Source organism: Myxine glutinosa, chromosome 4 (assembly GCF_964187855.1).
Source record: "Myxine glutinosa chromosome 4, kmMyxGlut1.1, whole genome shotgun sequence".
Classification (NCBI taxonomy): Eukaryota; Metazoa; Chordata; class Myxini; order Myxiniformes; family Myxinidae; genus Myxine; species Myxine glutinosa.
Window position 1 is genome coordinate 135749066 of NC_136264.1, and position 17979 is coordinate 135767044.

Genomic DNA, 17979 nt, shown 5'->3' on the forward strand with positions numbered 1-17979 from the left:
CAAGATGGTAATGTTCCAATCCACCCTCGCTGAGTAGCACCGGTAGAGAGCATACCTCCAACAGGCTGAACAGTTCATGTTTTGTATCCCACTGATAGGCCAGATCTGGATTAAGACCTGAACCAAAATCTAATCGGCTTGTCCTCGTCACCTATCCAACTCATCCACCTAGTTTCCTCCGAACCTGTCCACAACTTTGAGATATCACACTATAGATATAGTTGTTTGCCCTCTCAATGGTGAAGAATCACTTAAATCTTTATACGATCCGGATCCAGATTCGATGGATTACAATTTGACCAATTATAATATAATTGTAAAATAATTATCCCTTTGATTCCGGAATTTTTAAATACCCTGGATTCTTGAGCCATTGTGGTCAATTATAGAGAAGCATATATATTATAGAGAATTATAGAGAATTGCTTCAAAAAGGGGACCGAAAAACAACAACCACGGTCCCCGAAAAAGGCCAACCACCGCTTTGCGGGGAAAAATGGCCTCTAAAGGTGGTTTTTTTTATATAGGAGCAAATTTTCCCACCAATGTCCCTCTTTGAACCCTTTCTGATCGAGGAATTGAGTAATAAATCTCCATTAGATGTGCAAAACTTGTAACACTCAATCGCACACAGGATTCATGCTGTATTGTCTGCAAGAGTTATTACTCACTATTTATAAATAAACTGCACATTTTCACAGGTGTTCCCATTTTTTTGTCCAACCCATGTACATTCACAATTGTCCAACCCCTGTACATTCCTATTTCCAACCGTTATTGTATCCGCCACATTCTTCGGGAGATCTGATCATCAACTCAAATACTGTATGTCATACCTAAAGCTACAATTGATTCTTTCTTCCCAAGAACTGTAAGGATCTGCAATCAGCTACCATGCACATCAGTTACAGCCTTCCAGGAATTAGCTCCACAAGTCATTAGAGCGATGCAACCACCTGATGGCTCCAGGATGATATAGGCTCCAGGATGCATACCCAAACCACCAGTGTTTCATTCGAAGCTGTAACATTTTGAAAATTAAATAATTAATTTTTCAGGAAAATAATTAATTAATCGATCAATCAATAAATCAAAATATTCTTTGTCGCCAAATCACTTGGTCACTGTCGTGTCCAAATATCAGCTTCCTAACTCAAAAGGTGCCTGAGATATTGCCCAGATGAGAAAGAAAATAAATGATTAATAATGAAAAACAGAATAAAATAAGAATCGTAAAATAATGAAATTATTATTCAATTAGCCAATAGCATACCTAAACCACCACCGTTTCATCCAAATCGAACTATAAAAAAAAAAAAAATTAATTGAATAATTATATAATCTACTATACAAGAGCCGTTGGTTGGTCTGTCTGTGTCGCTATTTTTCTCAGATGGCTGAATGGATCTTCGTCAAATTTCCATAGGTTCATCAGTGGGTGCCTGGGAGTGTTTTAGGAACAAAAAAAAAAAAGGTTGGTTTTTTTTGGGATTTTATAAAAATCGCTTTATAGTGCCGAAGCCTTTTTGATTAATGACAGTTCTGTACAAGTACGCATTCGCATAAATAAATACAAAACAATTACCAGACATTTGAACACAAATAGTCAAACAATTCCAGAAGAGATCGAAGTTGGTGGTAAGTCTTCTTCTTCTTCCTGAACGTCTTCATACTTAACTCGGAAACGTGATGAACTGCACATTCACCAGCATATATTCAACGAAAAGGTAAAATGATTTGACATTTGTGATGGATTCTGATTTTTGATGTAATTGCTTTTCCATTATATTTGCCCTCATTTCAAATATGTGAACGTTTATTTTTTGCTTGAGCAACACCGGGTACTCCAGCTGGCAACGCTTTTATACTTTACTCGGTGTACAAATACAAATTAATACAACTTTGTCTGGGGGGGGGGGGGGGTAACATAGGCTATGTGGCCGTGGCCTCATTCGGGGGCGTGGGGGACCGGGAGAGGAGCGTAAATTAATCTATGTAAATGTGTACTGTGTGATGCCACCTCCTTCCTTCTCCCCTCCCCCAAATCTAGGGGCCTGTCAAAGCCCCCCCCACCCCCAAAAGATGTATATGTAGTATATCTTTCCCCTCCCTCTCCCCTCTCCCAACTCCCTTTCTCACCCCTCCCCCCCACCCCCATCCCCAGCAACGCCGGGTACTGTACTCTTGCTAGTTAATGAACAAATCAAAAATACACTTTACAGCCAAATTGCTTGGTTCATTGTCATGTCCAAATGACAGCTTCCTAACTCAGTGCCTGAGATATTGCCCAGATGAGAAAGAAAATAAATGATTCCCTTAAAGCGCGGCGTTACGCGCGCTGCTTGTGAGCAAGGAGGAAGCGGACAAGCGGTAACATATGAACGTCTTTATTGTAAGACTACACTGTAACACTGAGACTGAACTCTTCCGGGCTGGTCGCCCGGTGTATATCCTGAGGCCACGCCTACCCCTCGGGCGTGGCCACCGCCCACTTGGTGCGTGGAATGATGTCACCACGCCAGTGGGCTTTTGTGTCCGCCACACGCGCCCCCCCAGAATTCCCGCGCACCTGGAGGGCCAGTTTGCGGGGCAGACGAATGACCCGGCCGAAGCGCCCCCTGGCGATCGGCGGCGTCTGGGGTGCAGGGATACCAGGTGGGATGCCCCTGGCTGCCCCTGGGATGGGTGCAGGACCGGGGGGCGCCGTGGCGGTGGGGCTGGGCGGTGCCGGGGGTCCGCCCGCAGGAGGGCGGCCCCGACGTGGGGGTCGGGCCACTGGCCGATGGTCCACATCCACCGATGGTCCACATCGAGGTGGGCCGGCTTGAGGCGGTCTACCGAAACGCGGTCAGGAGTACCGCCGATGTCCAGGGTGAAGTGCTTCGCCCCGGTCTCCAGCACGCGGAAAGGCCCGTCGTACGGGGGCCGCAGTGGTGTCCGATGGGCATCGTGGCGGACGAAGACGTACTCCGCCGTGCGAAGCTCCGGGGCGACGTGCGTCGGTGGGTGCCCGTGGCATGCCGTTGGCACCGGGGCGAACCTCTGGGCGGTCTCTTGCAGAGCGGAGCGCTGCTGTGCCGCGGACCATGGTGCCGTGGAGTCGGGGAGGAACTCGCCCGGCACCCGCAGCGGTTGCCCGAAGACCAACTCCGCCGCGGATGCACGCAGGTCCTCCTTGGGCGCCGTCCGGAGGCCCAGCAGGACCCAGGGGAGCCTGTCGACCCAGCCGCCGTCGCGGAGGGTGGCCCGGAGCGCGGCCTTCAATGAGCGGTGAAATCGCTCACACAGGCCGTTAGCCTGGGGGTGGTAGGCCGTGGTTCGGTGCAGCCGGACCCCGAGCCCCTGCGCAACCGCCCCCCAGAGCTCCGAGGTGAACTGGGGGCCGCGGTCGGATGAGATGTCTGAGGGGGCGCCGAACCGGGCGACCCAGGTGGCGATGAAAGCCTGCGCGACATCGGCCGCCGTTGTCGACGCCAAGGGCACGGCCTCCGGCCACCGGGTGGTGCGGTCCACCATGGTGAGGACGTGGGTGAAACCCCGCGAGGGGGGCAGAGGTCCCACCAGGTCCACGTGGACGTGGTCAAACCGGCGTTCCGGCACCGTGAACGGGGCCAACGGGGCCTGGGTGTGCCGGTGCACCTTGGCGCGCTGGCACGCGAGGCATGTCCTGGCCCAGCCGCGGACGGCCTTCCGGAGGCCATGCCAGACGAACTTGTCGGCGATCAGCCTTTGGGAGGCCCTCGCGCCCGGGTGGGACAGGCCGTGGATGGCGTCAAACACCTGGCGCTGCCAGCCCGCGGGCACAATGGGGCGAGGACGCCCGAGGGAGACGTCGCACAAGAGGGCCGCGCCCGCGCCGTCGAACGGCACCTCGGTGACGCGGAGGCCCGTGACGGCGGTCCGCAAGGCCTGGACGTCGGGGTCAGCGGCCTGGTCCGCTGCCATCCGGGCATAGTCGATGCCGAGGTGGACTGCGTGGGCGACGGCCCGGGAAAGGCAATCCGCCACCGGGTTGTCCTTCCCCGCGACGTGCTGGATGTCCGTCGTGTACTCGGACACGGCCGAGAGGTGACGCTGCTGCCGGGCCGACCACGGCTCGGTGACCTTGCCCATCGCGAAGATCAGCGGCTTGTGGTCGACGAAGGCAGTGAACGCCCGGCCCTCGAGCAGATGGCGGAAGTGCCTGACCGCCAAGTGAAGTCCGAGCAACTCGCGGTCGAAGGTACTGTAACGGCGTTCGGGCGGGCGAAGCTGCCGGCTAAAGAACGCCAGCGGTTGCCAAGCTCCACGCACCCATTGCTCGTGCACCGCGCCCACCGCGTAGTCCGAGGCATCGGTGGTGAGGGCGATCGGTGCATCGGGCGCCGGGTGCGCGAGCATGGTGGCGTTAGCCAAGGCGAGCTTCGCGCCCGTGAACGCCGTGTCCATCTGCTCGGTCCAGGTAACGTCGCCTTTGCCCGGCTTACCTCGGAGAGCTTCGTGCAGGGGGCGCAGGAGCTGGGCGATACGGGGCAGGAACCGATGGTAAAAGTTCACCATGCCCAGGAACTCCTGCAGCCCTCTGATCGTGCGGGGGCGCGGAAACCCCTTCACCGCCTCCACCTTGGCCGGCAGGGGGACGGCTCCGTGCCTGGTGACACGGTGCCCCAGAAAATCGATTGTGGCGGCGCCGAACCGGCACTTTGCGGGGTTCACAATCAGGCCATGCTGGCCCAGGCGTTCGAAGAGCGTGCGGAGGTGGCGTAGGTGCTCTTCGCGGGACGCGCTGGCGACGAGGATATCGTCCAGGTAGACGTAGACAAAATCCAAGTCGCGCAGGACGCTGTCCATCAGTCGCTGGAACGCCTGAGCCGCATTCTTCAGACCGAAGGGCATGCGCAGGAACTCGAAGAGTCCGAATGGCGTGATGACCGCCGTCTTCGGGACGTCCTCCGGCCTGACGGGGACCTGATGGTAGCCGCGTATGAGGTCCACCTTCGAGAAGAAGGACCTGCCCGCCAAACGGGCGGAAAAGTCCTGAATGTGGGGGACGGGGTAGCGGTCAGGAGTCGTGGCGTCATTGAGACGGCGATAGTCCCCGCACGGTCGCCATCCCCCGCCGGGCTTCGGCACGATGTGCAGCGGCGACGCCCAAGCGCTCTCTGAGCGCCGAACGATGCCGAGTCGCTCCAGGGTAGCGAACTCCGCTTTTGCCACCGCCAGCTTCGTCGGCTCGAGGCGGCGTGCCCGGGCGTAGACCGGTGGCCCGACGGTGGGGATGTGATGGGCCACCCCGTGCTTGACGGCCCCCGCCGAGAAGGTGGGCCGCGTGAGGGCCGGGAAGCCGGCGAGGAGGCGGGTGAATGCGTCCGCTGCCGGAAGCGTACAGACCAACGTGGCCGGAACCGAATCGTTCGGCAAGCCGCTTGGCAAGCCGCTCGTTGAGCTGGGCAACGCACATGCGAGCGAGCTGAACGTCTCGGCCTGGACAAGCCGTCTGCGCTTGACGTCGACCAGGAGCCCATTAGCGCACAGGAAGTCCGCGCCAAGCAGTGCCATGGGCACGTCGGCGGTGACGAACGTCCATCGGAAAACCTGCCCTCCAAACCGCAGAGAGAGGCAGCGTTTTCCGTACGTACGGATGGGCGTCCCGTTCGCGGCAAGCAGCGCGGGGCCCCCACCCGCGGCGTGCTTGTCTGACGTGCCGGCGGGAATGACACTCACCTGTGCTCCCGTGTCGCACAGGTAACGGCGCCCGGAGAAGGTGTCCGTTATGAACAGCAGGCTGCTCGAACGGCCGGCGCTCATCGCCACAATTGAGCGCCGGCCCGGGCATTTCCCGACCCGTTGAAGGAGCACGGCGGATGACACCGCCGAGCTTCGTGGCCGAACTTGGCGTGGAACCAGCACCAGGTGGTGGAGCTGGAGGAGCGCGGCTGGCTCCGCCAGGCCGGTGGAGTCGACGGGTTTCCCCGCGGTGGCGGTTTTCGCCGCGGCGGTGGGCGGGGTGTGGCGGCGTTCACGAGGTGCGTATCAGCATGCTGCTGAACTTCAGCGTGCTGTAGAAGATGATGCTGTGGAACATCAGCGTCGAAGGCCGTGACGGCCACGCCAACGCTCGCCCGCGTGTCCGAAGCGGCGAAGTACTTGTCCGCCTCGGCCGCCAATGCTCGGGGTTCCGTTAGCCCGGTCCCGGCCAACGCGAGGCGAACCTGCGCTGGAAGTTGGCGACGGAAAAGCGCCCGGAATAGCGAACCGGGGGCTTCGTCGCTCAACAGTGACAGCATATGGTCCATTCGGACCGACGGGCGCGTCTCACCGAGCTCGGGGAGATCCAGGAGGCGGTCGGCCCGTGCGTCGTCCGTGGGGCTGAACGTGGCTAGGAGTAGCCGCTTGAGTGCCTCGTACTTGTGGCCGTCCGGTGGGTGGCGAAGGACGGACACAACTCGAGCGGCCGTGCCGGGCCCGAGGGAGGCGACGACGTGGCAGTAGCGCGTGTCATCGCCGGTGAGGTGCCGAAGCTGAAATTGGGCTTCGGCCTGGACGAACCAGACTTCGGCCTGAGCCTCCCAAAATTCCGGAAGTTTGACGAAGGCGGCCATGGCGATGGCGTCGCGTGTGGAAGGATCGCTCCGGCAGATCCAACGTCGAGGGTCACCAGTAAAGCGCGGCGTTACGCGCGCTGCTTGTGAGCAAGGAGGAAGCGGACAAGCGGTAACATATGAACGTCTTTATTGTAAGACTACACTGTAACACTGAACTCTTCCGGGCTGGTCGCCCGGTGTATATCCTGAGGCCACGCCTACCCCTCGGGCGTGGCCACCGCCCACTTGGTGCGTGGAATGATGTCACCACGCCAGTGGGCTTTTGTGTCCGCCACACCCTCATCTATCTATAATTCCAGTAATCTCTGTGTGTCTGTGTGTGTGTGTGTGTGTGTGTGTGTGTTTGTCTGTGACCGCTGTTTCTCGACAACTACCGGTCCGATATACTTGAAACTTGCCAGGTATATTGCTGGGGACCCGAGGATGTGCCTTTTCAAGGTTTGAAATTAATCGGAGAAGTAGTTACCGAGCTATGGCGATTTAGCCGTTCGCCGTTCGCTTTGGCTTTGCGAATGGACCAAACCATTTCATGTAAATAGAGGGGGGGGGGGGGGGTTCTACCGTACTCGCAAGCCGTTCGCTTTGGCTTTGCGAATGGACCAAACCATTTCATGTAAATAGAGGGGGGGGGGGGGTTCTGTGGTCGTTACTGCCACGTGGTTTCAAAGTTTTTTTTTGTTGTTGTTGTTTGCACGCATGTTTTTTTGCACCCACGTAGGGGCACGCCCTAGTCTATCTATAATTCCAGTAATCTCTGTGTGTATGTGTGTGTGTCTGTGTGTGTGTGTGTGTGTGTGTGTGTGTGTGTCTGTGTGTCTGTGACCGCTGTTTCTCGACAACCACGGGTCCGATATACTTGAAACTTGCCAGGTATATTGCTGGGGACCTGAGGATGTGCCTTTTCAAGGTTTCATATTAATCGGACAAGTAGTTACCGAGCTATGGCGATTTAGCCGTTCGCCGTTCGCTTTGGCTTTGCGAATGGACCGAACCATTTCATGTAAATAGAGGGGGGGGGTTCTACCGTACTCGCAAGCCGTTCGCTTTGGACCAAACCATTTCATGTAAATAGAGGGGGGGGATTGTCACCGTACTCGCAAGCCGTTCGCTTTGGCTTTGCGAATGGACCAAACCATTTCATGTAAATAGAGGGGGGGGATTGTCACCGTACTCGCAAGCCGTTCGCTTTGGCTTTGCGAATGGACCAAACCATTTCATGTAAATAGAGGGGGGGGATATAATTTTAGATATATATATAGTACGGGCATGCCCTAGTAAAAATAAAAATAAAACCACCTTTAGAGGCCATTTTTCCCCGCAAAGCGGGGGTTGGCCTTTTTCGGGAACCGTGGTTGTTGTTGTTTTTCGGTCCCCTTTTTGAAGCAACCTCTTTTTTTTTCTGAACCTTTTTCCTTTTTTTTTTTTGTCCAAAACTTTTGTCCTTTTGTTTGTTTGTCCTTTTTGTCCTTTGTCCTTTTTGTCCTTTTGTCCTTTTGTCCAAAAAGGGAACCTTTTTGAAGAACCTCATAAATCGATCATAATTAAGTAATTAATAAATTAATTGATTAATCAAAAAATAAAAAGTACCGTTTTTGTCAAAGCACTTGCTCACTATTGTGCCCAGATTTCAGCTTCCGATCTCAAAGGATGGCTGAGATATCGCCCGGACAAACAAACAAAAAAACATGAAGAAAAACAAACAAGTAGCAAAACATTCAAAGTACACCACCCCCATGCCAAATAAATAAATAACATATCCTCCAGCACGCGGATCTAGTGCGAAGAGAAGTCGCCCGTGATCACCAGTGGTAAGCCTCCCCCGGCTACCCTTGGAAATCGCTTTGTGAGCGCAGATATCCAGTTTCATATATCCCTGTATTATACATGTGCTCCTTTATTTTCTCGTCTTTTGAGCGCCAGGTCTGTCTGTTTATTTTTACGGTATCATTAGCGTCTTGTCTTCCCTCCAATATTGTTATACTAAAGTACTAAACCATTTTAATTATAAGGAACATTTTCCCGCCTCTTGCCTTCGCACGCAATCTGACCAACCATCAGTTTTGGAACGCATTTGAACAGCCTGCAGACTGCACTTAACAGTGTTCATGGTATGAAACTAAAGTTTAAACCAACATAGTCCAGCGCCTCCCCTTTATGGTTTAACTAAAGATTAAACAGACTTAATCTACATGCTCCATAAAATGGTATGAAAGTAAGGTTTAAACCAGACTTTAGTACAAACTCCACCCAGACACTCAGGAAATAAACCCATACCAAGCAGAGGTTTCATGAACGATTTATTTAGAGTTATTTATGGGAAAGATGATGATGCAACAAAACGAAACGCTTTACACATTGAAAAGCAGCACACGTTTTACTCAAAAGCCATAGCAAAATTTACACGTTTTAAAATTGCCTTAATTATTCGATACTAGTGAGATACCCGTGCTACACACGGGTGGGGGGCCAGAAGCAAACAGGCAATGCAGATACGGCGAATGCTAAAGCATGAAACCAATAAATTCCACATTCTTGTAGCATCCTCAGTCGCACGTCAGACATGAACAGCAAGTTCGTGAAGGACTTCCATGAAAAACATACCCGTTCGCAAACAAATGGGTACGTTCACGTATAGAAACATGGATCGTGGGACCGTGGCGAATCTGCATATGGCGATCCGCGAAGTTCACGTTTAGAAAATAGAAACCATCACGGCATGTCGTCATTTACTTGAACTCGATATCTCTTTTTTTCATTCCAAACAAAATAACTCCAATCACAAATTAATCACAAAATAAACTTTTAACAACATTGTTAATGTTTCCTTCATTGTAAAAACTACCAAGTCAACAGTTAAAAGGATTTTGAGCCGATAGGTGTTAAGGCCTTGGCAAGATCGATGGAGACAGCGATCTGTTAGCGTATACACTGCCCAAATAGCTATGTGGAATTATCTCATGAAGAGATTAAACCCACGTCGTTTGAAATTTGGCCGAGGTCATTATTTGCTTTTAATGATGTTTATATACGAATCAAAAAGAAGATAATTGGTTTTGGGTCGTCCTTTCCACATATCTCATGGGATTGTGAGTTGGAGAGACGACCGTGATGGCGGGGAGGGGGTTGGCATTCTCTCAAGCAGTGATTCAACCCATGTCCTTATAAAAGGTCTTTATCCGAGGTCACCGAGTCCGATCGGTGCAGCGATCGGTGCATTTGTGCGGCACCCGGGAAAATAACGTTATGCGAGAGTCCAAACCTGAAAATACTGGAGGCCAAAGCTGAAATTGGAAAAACAATATATCCTATTTTACTCAAGGGGATCCCAGGATTACCCACCCAAAATATCGTTGAGATCGGTTCAGCCGTTTTTGCGGTACCTTCGAACAGACGGACAGACAGACAGACGGACATTTAGTGAATTATAGTAAGATTCTCCCCACGAGTAACATTATATATTTGATCTTTTCTGCGTTGCGAGCGACAATCAAGGGAAAAGGTGAGAAACCAATCATGTACGGTATGGTGCCAACACAATTACACAATACTATTTATCCACCATCACATGCTATACAGGCAGCATAATAACAAGGGTGATTTGCATCTAAATCCATAAATCGAAAAGGCTTCCGATCAAGCAAATACGTTTTGATTGCCCAGGCAATAATCAGGACATGCAGTCACATGGCGATGCACATCCAGTTGGTAGATGGCTGCACTATGTAAAAGTAAAGAATCGCTGTTCAATAAATTCCCCCGTGATCTCAAATCCTCTCTCCATGTACAAGAATCACTACATTTGCAAACTCTTGGGAAGTTTTATACAATAGGCCGGTTTACAGAAGTACGAGATGTGACAATCTCACACTCCCACTTCTCGCTGTGAATGTGTAAAATTAATTAATTAGGACAGTGGACCTGAAGCCGACCACCCACCCCCATTTCATTTAAATAAATTGCACTTTCAATAAATCCAATACTTCTCAAAACCAACCCTTATTCTCTAAACCAATCACATCTCAAACTACTTGTTTAAACAGCCAGCAGTTGTGGAAAGAGTTCTTCAGGAAAGGGTGAGTAATCGTTCCAGCACTCTACTTTATCGATCTCGTAGCCCTCCACCAGCATCTCGGCTAATCCAAGCACATCCAATGGACTTGAAACACAAACACCTGTGGAACTGATCACAGATTCCTCCACTGACCAGGTGTGACTGCAATCTTCCCAAGCGTCCTCATCCCCATATTTACTAGCCTCAATCAAACCATTTTCTCGGCTGGAACTTGAATCTTCCGGGCCTCTCGTGTCATAACCCCCAGTCCGGTGCAATGGTCGCGAGTAGAAATGGTCTCGTCGTATCACTGCATTGATGGAATCTAGAGCTGGCTGAGGACTAACCAAAGCTGTGTGTGGTGACATCAAGGTGGGGGACGGTACGCCCATCGAACCTTCCGAATCTTCGAACAAGTCGACCTCTGGACTTGTGACCGTGTCGCAACTTTTGGAGGCAATGGGGTCAAATGTCGGTGGCTGTAACCAATCGGATGTAATGGTTTCGAGGAGAGAATCCAAAATATCCAACTTTGTGGTGAAGAAGAAAGGGGGTGGGGGGGTAAGGGGAGGGAAAGCACAATCAAAAAAAGGTTTCAGAGGGGAAGGGGTTGATTAACAGACAAGCAGAAAAACATTGAATAATCTTGTAACAATCACCCTGCAATGAACCAAAACCACTCACCTGAGCCACAGAAGGCTCGCCAGCAAGGTCTGATGGAGGTGGCAAATTGGGAAAGCTGTTGTCCAGGCCTGCCTCTGCTGCAGAGGGGCACAATGCTCAAGTTCTGCTGACTCAAGAAGCCTGCAACTATCAGTATTCCCAGAGCCAACCTCTTGGCTCAAATTGGCCTGCGTTGAAACAGGGCAAGCATGGGAGGAAACAAAGTTAAATCTAAAGTTGGGAGCAAACAAAGTTTTGAGCATCGCATCTAGTCCAAGCACAAAACTCAAAACCTTCATGGCATAGACCTCAAATAAAAAGACAGATCCTTCACACCAAATGACCCAACAACCAACACACCTTTCCCTCTTCATTGGCAAGGCGCCGCTGAAGATGTGCGTTTGCAGAAAGGAGACAGGCGGCACGCTCCTCCAGCTGGCGATTTTCATCCGCCAACTGTCGATTCTGTTTTGGAGGGAGTGGTATGACAGGAGTGGCAGTTTGACTTGAGGGACGGGATAAAGGGGGAGCACCAGGGGAAGACTTAACAAGGCGCCACCACACATTGGAGGTAGGAGACCGGTTTGAGAGTTAAACATCAATATGTTACTCACTCCACATCTCCGCCACGTACCTGAGCGAGCAGCCTTTCCACTTGTTGCTCCAGCTTTGTCATTCTAGCTTTCTTACGGTCTCTGGCTGTCTGTGCAGCCACACGGTTTTTCAACTTCCTGCAAACCACAACCACAGCACCCAAGGTCCTATAGTTAGAGACGCATACCACTCGCTTTGTCAGCTGTTCTGCACACACGTGGGATCGTGACAACACCCACCATTTACAGCAAGCATGCGGTTGAAGCGATACACTCGCGCTTTGTCCGTAGAAAACTTTCATTTCATGTGCATCGCGAAACAAATGGGAAAGTAAATAAATCTGGAAGACTTGTTGTGGAAGCAAGTTTGAATCCCAAACCCATCACCCAAAGGTTTTCTCTGCGTGCGCTCATTGGCTTTGAGGAACTACTTGGAGAACCACCGATACACCACTACCAGTCAACCACATTGGTCCAAGTGAAGTACATCAACCTCCCCACAATCTCCACTGCTCTTAAAAATAGTCCTAAGTGGCCGGTTTGGTGTTCCCCTCTGAAATAGTGGTTTGTGATGCTGGCGACTCAGGCTTGAATCCAATATTACATACATACACGTCTGTCCATCCTCTACTAATGCCATTGTATTTCACGTGAAACTACTGTAGGGGTCTCCTCTTAATGACTGATGATTCGTGTACGAACCCACAGAGAAAGATATTAATGTTAAAAGAAGACGATCTGTGAAAAGAAACATCAATGGTAAACCTTCTGTGCTGACACGCAACACGACAGGGTCGGTCATGTCGGGTCTACGCCTGGCACGGCAGGCTCGGGGGTCATGTGGGGTCTCCACCCGATACGTTGACGTCGGGTCTACACTTGACACGGCGAGGTCGGGTTGAGTCTACACCCAACACAGCGAGGTCGGGTCGGGTCAACGTCCGGCACGGCGAGGTCGGGTCAATGTCTGGCACGGCGAGGTCGGGTCGGGTCAACGTCCGGCATGGCGAGGTGGGGTTGGGTCTACACCCGACACGGCGAGATCGGTTCGGGTCATCGCCCGGCACGGCGAGGTCAGGACGGGTCAACGCCCGGAACGGCGAGGTCGGATCGAGTCAACGTCCGGCACGGCGAGGTCGGGTCGGGTCTACGCCCAAAACGGTGAGGTCGGGTCGGGTCAACGCCCGGCATGGCGAGGTCGGTTCGGGTCATCGCCCAGCACGGCGAGGTCGGGACGGGTCAACGCCCGGAACAGCAAGGTCGGGTTGAGTCAACATCCGGCACGGCGAAGTCGGGTCGGGTCTACGCCCAAAACGGCGAGGTCGGGTCGAGTCAACGTCCGGCACGGCAAGGTCGGGTCGGGTCTACGCCCAAAACGGCGAGGTCGGGTCGGGTCAACGCCCAGCATGGCGAGGTCGGTTCGGGTCATCGCCCGACACGGCGAGGTCAGGTCGGGTCATTGCCCGGCACGGCGAGGTCGGGACGGGTCAACGCCCGGAACGGCGAGGGTGGGTCGAGTCAACGTCCAGCACGGCGAGGTCGGGTTGACAAGTAACTGTTGACAAGTAACAAGTAACAGTTGACAAGTAACAAGACTGTTGACAGTTGACAAGACTGTTGACAAGTAACAGTCAACGTCCGGCACGGCGAGGTCGGGTCGGGTCAACGTCCGGCACGGCGAGGTCGGGTCAACGTCCGGCACGGCGAGGTCGGGTCGGGTCTACGCCCAAAACGGTGAGGTCGGGTCGGGTCAACGTCCGGCATGGCGAGGTCGGGTCGGGTCTGCCCAAAACGGCGAGGTCGGGTCGGGTCAACGCCCGGCACGGCGAGGTCGGTTCGGGTCATCGCCCGACACGGCGAGGTCGGGTCTACGGCTACGCCCGGCAAGGCGAGGTCGGGTCTACGGCTACACCCGGCAAGGCGAGGTCGGGTCTACGGCTACGCCCGGCAAGGCGAGGTCAGGTCTACGGCTACGCCCGGCAAGACGAGGTCGGGTCTACGGCTACGCCCGGCAAGGCGAGGTCGGGTCTACGCCCGGCAAGGCGAGGTCGGGTCTACGCCCGGCAAGGCGAGGTCGGGTCTATGCCCGGCAAGGCGAGGTCGGGTCTACGCCCGGCAAGGCGAGGCGAGGTCGGGTCTACGCCCGGCAAGGCGAGGCGAGGTCGGGTCTACGCCCGGCAAGGCGAGGTCGGGTCTACGCCCGGCAAAGCGAGGTCGGGTCTATGCCCGGCAAGGCGAGGTCGGGTCATCGCCCGGCACATTTGATTTAGGTAACGTAAGGAAAGTCAGGTGAACGCCCATCCCGCGCAAACCTTCGCATGACTTTCTCTTCGATCGTGAGGTGGGAGAGCCTTTGGCGCTTGTGAACCGGCCGGGAGGACTCCCGCTCAGACATGGACCCCGAATACTCTCCGTCATCATCCTCAGACGACGACGCCGCCCCAGGAGAAGCGGTCCGGAGGACATTCGAAGCGATGATGAAACCGGACGGGAGCTGAAGACCCGGAGCCGTCGGGAGCGGCCCTTGCAGTACGGCGTCATTCGCCATCACGACCACCATGTCGCGCAGACACCCGAGGATCCGACGGAGCTAAACACGGCCCCGCACTTTCTCTACCGCCTTGTGCTAACAGTAACACGGCAACCTCAGAATCTCAATGAAGCGAGTGCGAGTGCGACACTGCCGGCTGACGTGGCCATTCGAGTCTTCTTCTTCCTCTGTACGCAAATATCAAAATGTCATTTGAACATTTCCTGTTTAATTTTATACATTGACGTAAATAAAGACCAAAACAGTAAATCCGTTGATGAACGAAAATAATATTTCCTTTATTTTACAATCTTATCTCAGAACAGAAGTGTTTCGGCGTGTGTTGATCGAGTATATTAAATAACTTGTCATTAATATCATGGAATCATTTCGTTTAACTATATTTAAAGTATTGTCTATTTAGTTATTCTTTCCTCATTTGTACGTGTTTGCTAGTTAGTAGTTACCTTTCACGTAATTTCTTTGTAAACAAATATTCTAACTCCTTTTGTTAACTTCATCAATTTCGTGCAGAAAAGATATACTTTAAAATTAGTTGTACTTTCTGTTTAAAACAAGTAACAGCGAATTTTAAAATGAAATTTGATCATAATTTTAAATGTGCCACCCAAGTCACCACCCGCTCTGCTTGATGGACGGAAACCTCCACCGTGGCGTGTTGTGATTGGCTTTTTGAAGGGGATGTGAAAATTAAGCAATTCACATTACAAAAGATTGAAGATCATTTATTGTCCATGTTGTAAAACACATATTTAACATCCACTGGCAATTCAAAAAGCGCCTCATGAGCGTGTGGAACGAGTCACTATTATTGTATTATTTTTCCTTCGTCGTACGCATTATTTATTTTCACGTTATATTATTATTGCGCTCGTAGTATTAGGATGGCAATAATGTTTCTATCGGAATGCTTCAGTGATGTGCTGGCCAATGCCCGCTGTTGAAGGCAGGCAGCCGCCATCTTACCCCTCAATTAAGGCAGACGGCCGCCATCTTACCGCTCCGTTGAAGGCAGACGGCCGCCATCTTACCCCTCTGGTTGAGGAAGGCGGCCGCCATCTTACCCCGCATAAGGAGAGCGATCGATGGCCGAGTGAAGTAACTGAATCATGTATTTGTTACTGTCGGGCTTCCTTCGGTTAAAAAACAACAACTAGGCTTCGTATTCAGGAGAGGAGAGCACATTGCTTCGCCGTTCAAAGCGGAAGTAGACTCACTACTGCAAGGTTTGAATCATTCCCGCCAATGAGCGTTCAGTTGTGGTGTGCAGGATATTGCTATTGGTGACGATTAGGTTTGGTGGTTTCCGCATTGTCCACAGTTTATTTACTGTTTGTGGCATCATTAAAAATAATTCGAATGGGACGCGATTTCGTGTGTAAACAAAGGAAGTGACGTTCTTTAAACGTTTTGCGTCATGGCGGCGCCCGCGGATCCAGGTGAGAGTTTGGGCCATTCGGTTTATTTGGTACTCGATAACCACAATTATAAGGTATATTTCATGATTTCGAATATAGATGCAAGGAAGGAGGAATATTTACTCCATATTGTGGATACAAAAGAGGAAGCGAAACGCGATTTTATCCAAAGAATGAGGTGTAAATTGTCGGTGAAGGTGTAAACTGATGCCTGATGGGGTGTTTGAGGAGGTTCATTGAAGCGAAGCCTGGCGGGTGAGGGTATAAGATGGAAAGGAGGTAAGGCGATTGATGATGTAAATAGGTGAGGGGAGGCTGGGAGATTGATGATGTAAATTGGTGAGAGGAGGCTGGGAGATTGATGTGATGATGTAAATTGGTGAGAGGAGGCTGGGAGATTGATGATGTAAATTGGTGAGAGGATGTAGGGAGATTGATGATGTAAATTGGTGAGAGGATGTAGGGAGATTGATGATGTAAATTGGTGAGAGGATGTAGGGAGATTGATGATGTAAATTGGTGAGAGGATGTAGGGAGATTGGTGATGTAAATTGGTGAGAGGATGTAGGGAGATTGATGATGTAAATTGGTGAGAGGATGTAGGGAGATTGATGATGTAAATTGGTGAGAGGATGTAGGGAGATTGGTGATGTGAATTGGTGAGAGGATGTAGGGAGATTGATGATGTAAATTGGTGAGAGGAGGCTGGGAGATTGATGATGTGAATTGGTGAGAGGAGGTTGGGAGATTGGTTATGTAAATAGATGAGAGGATGTAGGGAGATTGATGATGTAAATTGGTGAGAGGATGTAGGGAGATTGGTGATGTGAATTGGTGAGAGGAGGTTGGGAGATTGGTTATGTAAATAGATTAGAGGATGTAGGGAGATTGATGATGTAAATTGGTGAGAGGATGTAGGGAGATTGATGATGTAAATTGGTGAGAGGATGTAGGGAGATTGGTGATGTAAATTGGTGAGAGGATGTAGGGAGATTGATGATGTAAATTGGTGAGAGGATGTAGGGAGATTGATGATGTAAATTGGTGAGAGGATGTAGGGAGATTGGTGATGTGAATTGGTGAGAGGATGTAGGGAGATTGATGATGTAAATTGGTGAGAGGATGTAGGGAGATTGATGATGTAAATTGGTGAGAGGATGTAGGGAGATTGGTGATGTGAATTGGTGAGAGGATGTAGGGAGATTGATGATGTAAATTGGTGAGAGGATGTAGGGAGATTGATGATGTAAATTGGTGAGAGGATGTAGGGAGATTGGTGATGTAAATTGGTGAGAGGATGTAGGGAGATTGATGATGTAAATTGGTGAGAGGATGTAGGGAGATTGGTGATGTGAATTGGTGAGAGGATGTAGGGAGATTGATGATGTAAATTGGTGAGAGGAGGCTGGGAGATTGATGATGTAATTTGGTGAGAGGAGGTTGGGAGATTGGTTATGTAAATAGATGAGAGGATGTAGGGAGATTGATGATGTAATTTGGTGAGAGGATGTAGGGAGATTGATGATGTAAATAGGTGAGAGGATGTGGGAAGATTGATGATGTAAATAGGTGAGAGGATGTAGGGAGATTGATCATGTAAATTGGTGAGAAGATGTAGAGAGATTGATGATGTAAATGGGTGATAGGATGTAGAGAGATTGATGATGTAAATAGGTGAGAGGATGTAGGGAGATTGATGATGTAATTTGGTGAGAGGATGTAGGGAGATTGATGATGTAATTTGGTGAGAGGATGTAGGGAGATTGATGATGTAAATAGGTGAGAGGATGTGGGAAGATTGATGATGTAAATAGGTGAGAGGATGTAGGTAGATTGATCATGTAAATTGGTGAGAAGATCTAGAGAGATTGATGATGTAAATTGGTGAGAGGAGGCTGGGAGATTGATGATGTAATTTGGTTGGAGGATGTAGGGAGATTGATCATGTAAATTGGTGAGAGGATGCAGGGAGATTGATGATGTAAATTGGTGAGAGGATGTAGAGAGATTGATGATGTAAATTGGTGAGAGGATGTAGGGAGATTGATGTAAATTGGCGAGAGGGGTCGGGGAGGGTGAGTTTAAATTGGCGAGAGGAGTCTGGGAAGGTGAGTGTAAA

The 17979-nt window shown here is 51.1% G+C and overlaps 3 protein-coding genes across 4 annotated transcripts in view; 1 reads left to right on the plus strand and 2 right to left on the minus strand.

Annotated features, from left to right (window-relative positions):
* The window catches only part of LOC144891816 (uncharacterized), a 1036251-nt gene that overhangs the window by 608749 nt on the left and 409523 nt on the right, over positions 1-17979 (minus strand). The window lies entirely within an intron of this gene.
* Positions 8865-14659, minus strand: XBP1 (X-box binding protein 1). Its single transcript, XM_068104143.2, has 5 exons — positions 14204-14659; positions 11933-12029; positions 11659-11763; positions 11320-11486; positions 8865-11165 (listed from the first exon to the last, which is right to left on the minus strand). Exons 1-5 carry the CDS (start codon positions 14449-14451, stop codon positions 11003-11005), a joined length of 780 nt encoding a protein of 259 aa, XP_067960244.1. The 5' UTR covers positions 14452-14659; the 3' UTR covers positions 8865-11002.
* The window catches only part of MED31 (mediator complex subunit 31), a 30343-nt gene continuing 28015 nt past the window's right edge, over positions 15652-17979 (plus strand). Inside the window, exon 1 of one of the 2 annotated variants that reach the window (XM_068104144.2) lies at positions 15652-15881. In XM_068104144.2, coding sequence (XP_067960245.2) covers positions 15860-15881 — 22 coding nt within the window. In that variant the 5' untranslated portion in view covers positions 15652-15859. The remainder of the gene's footprint in view (positions 15882-17979) is intronic. The other variant, XM_068104146.2, reaches the window with a different exon arrangement.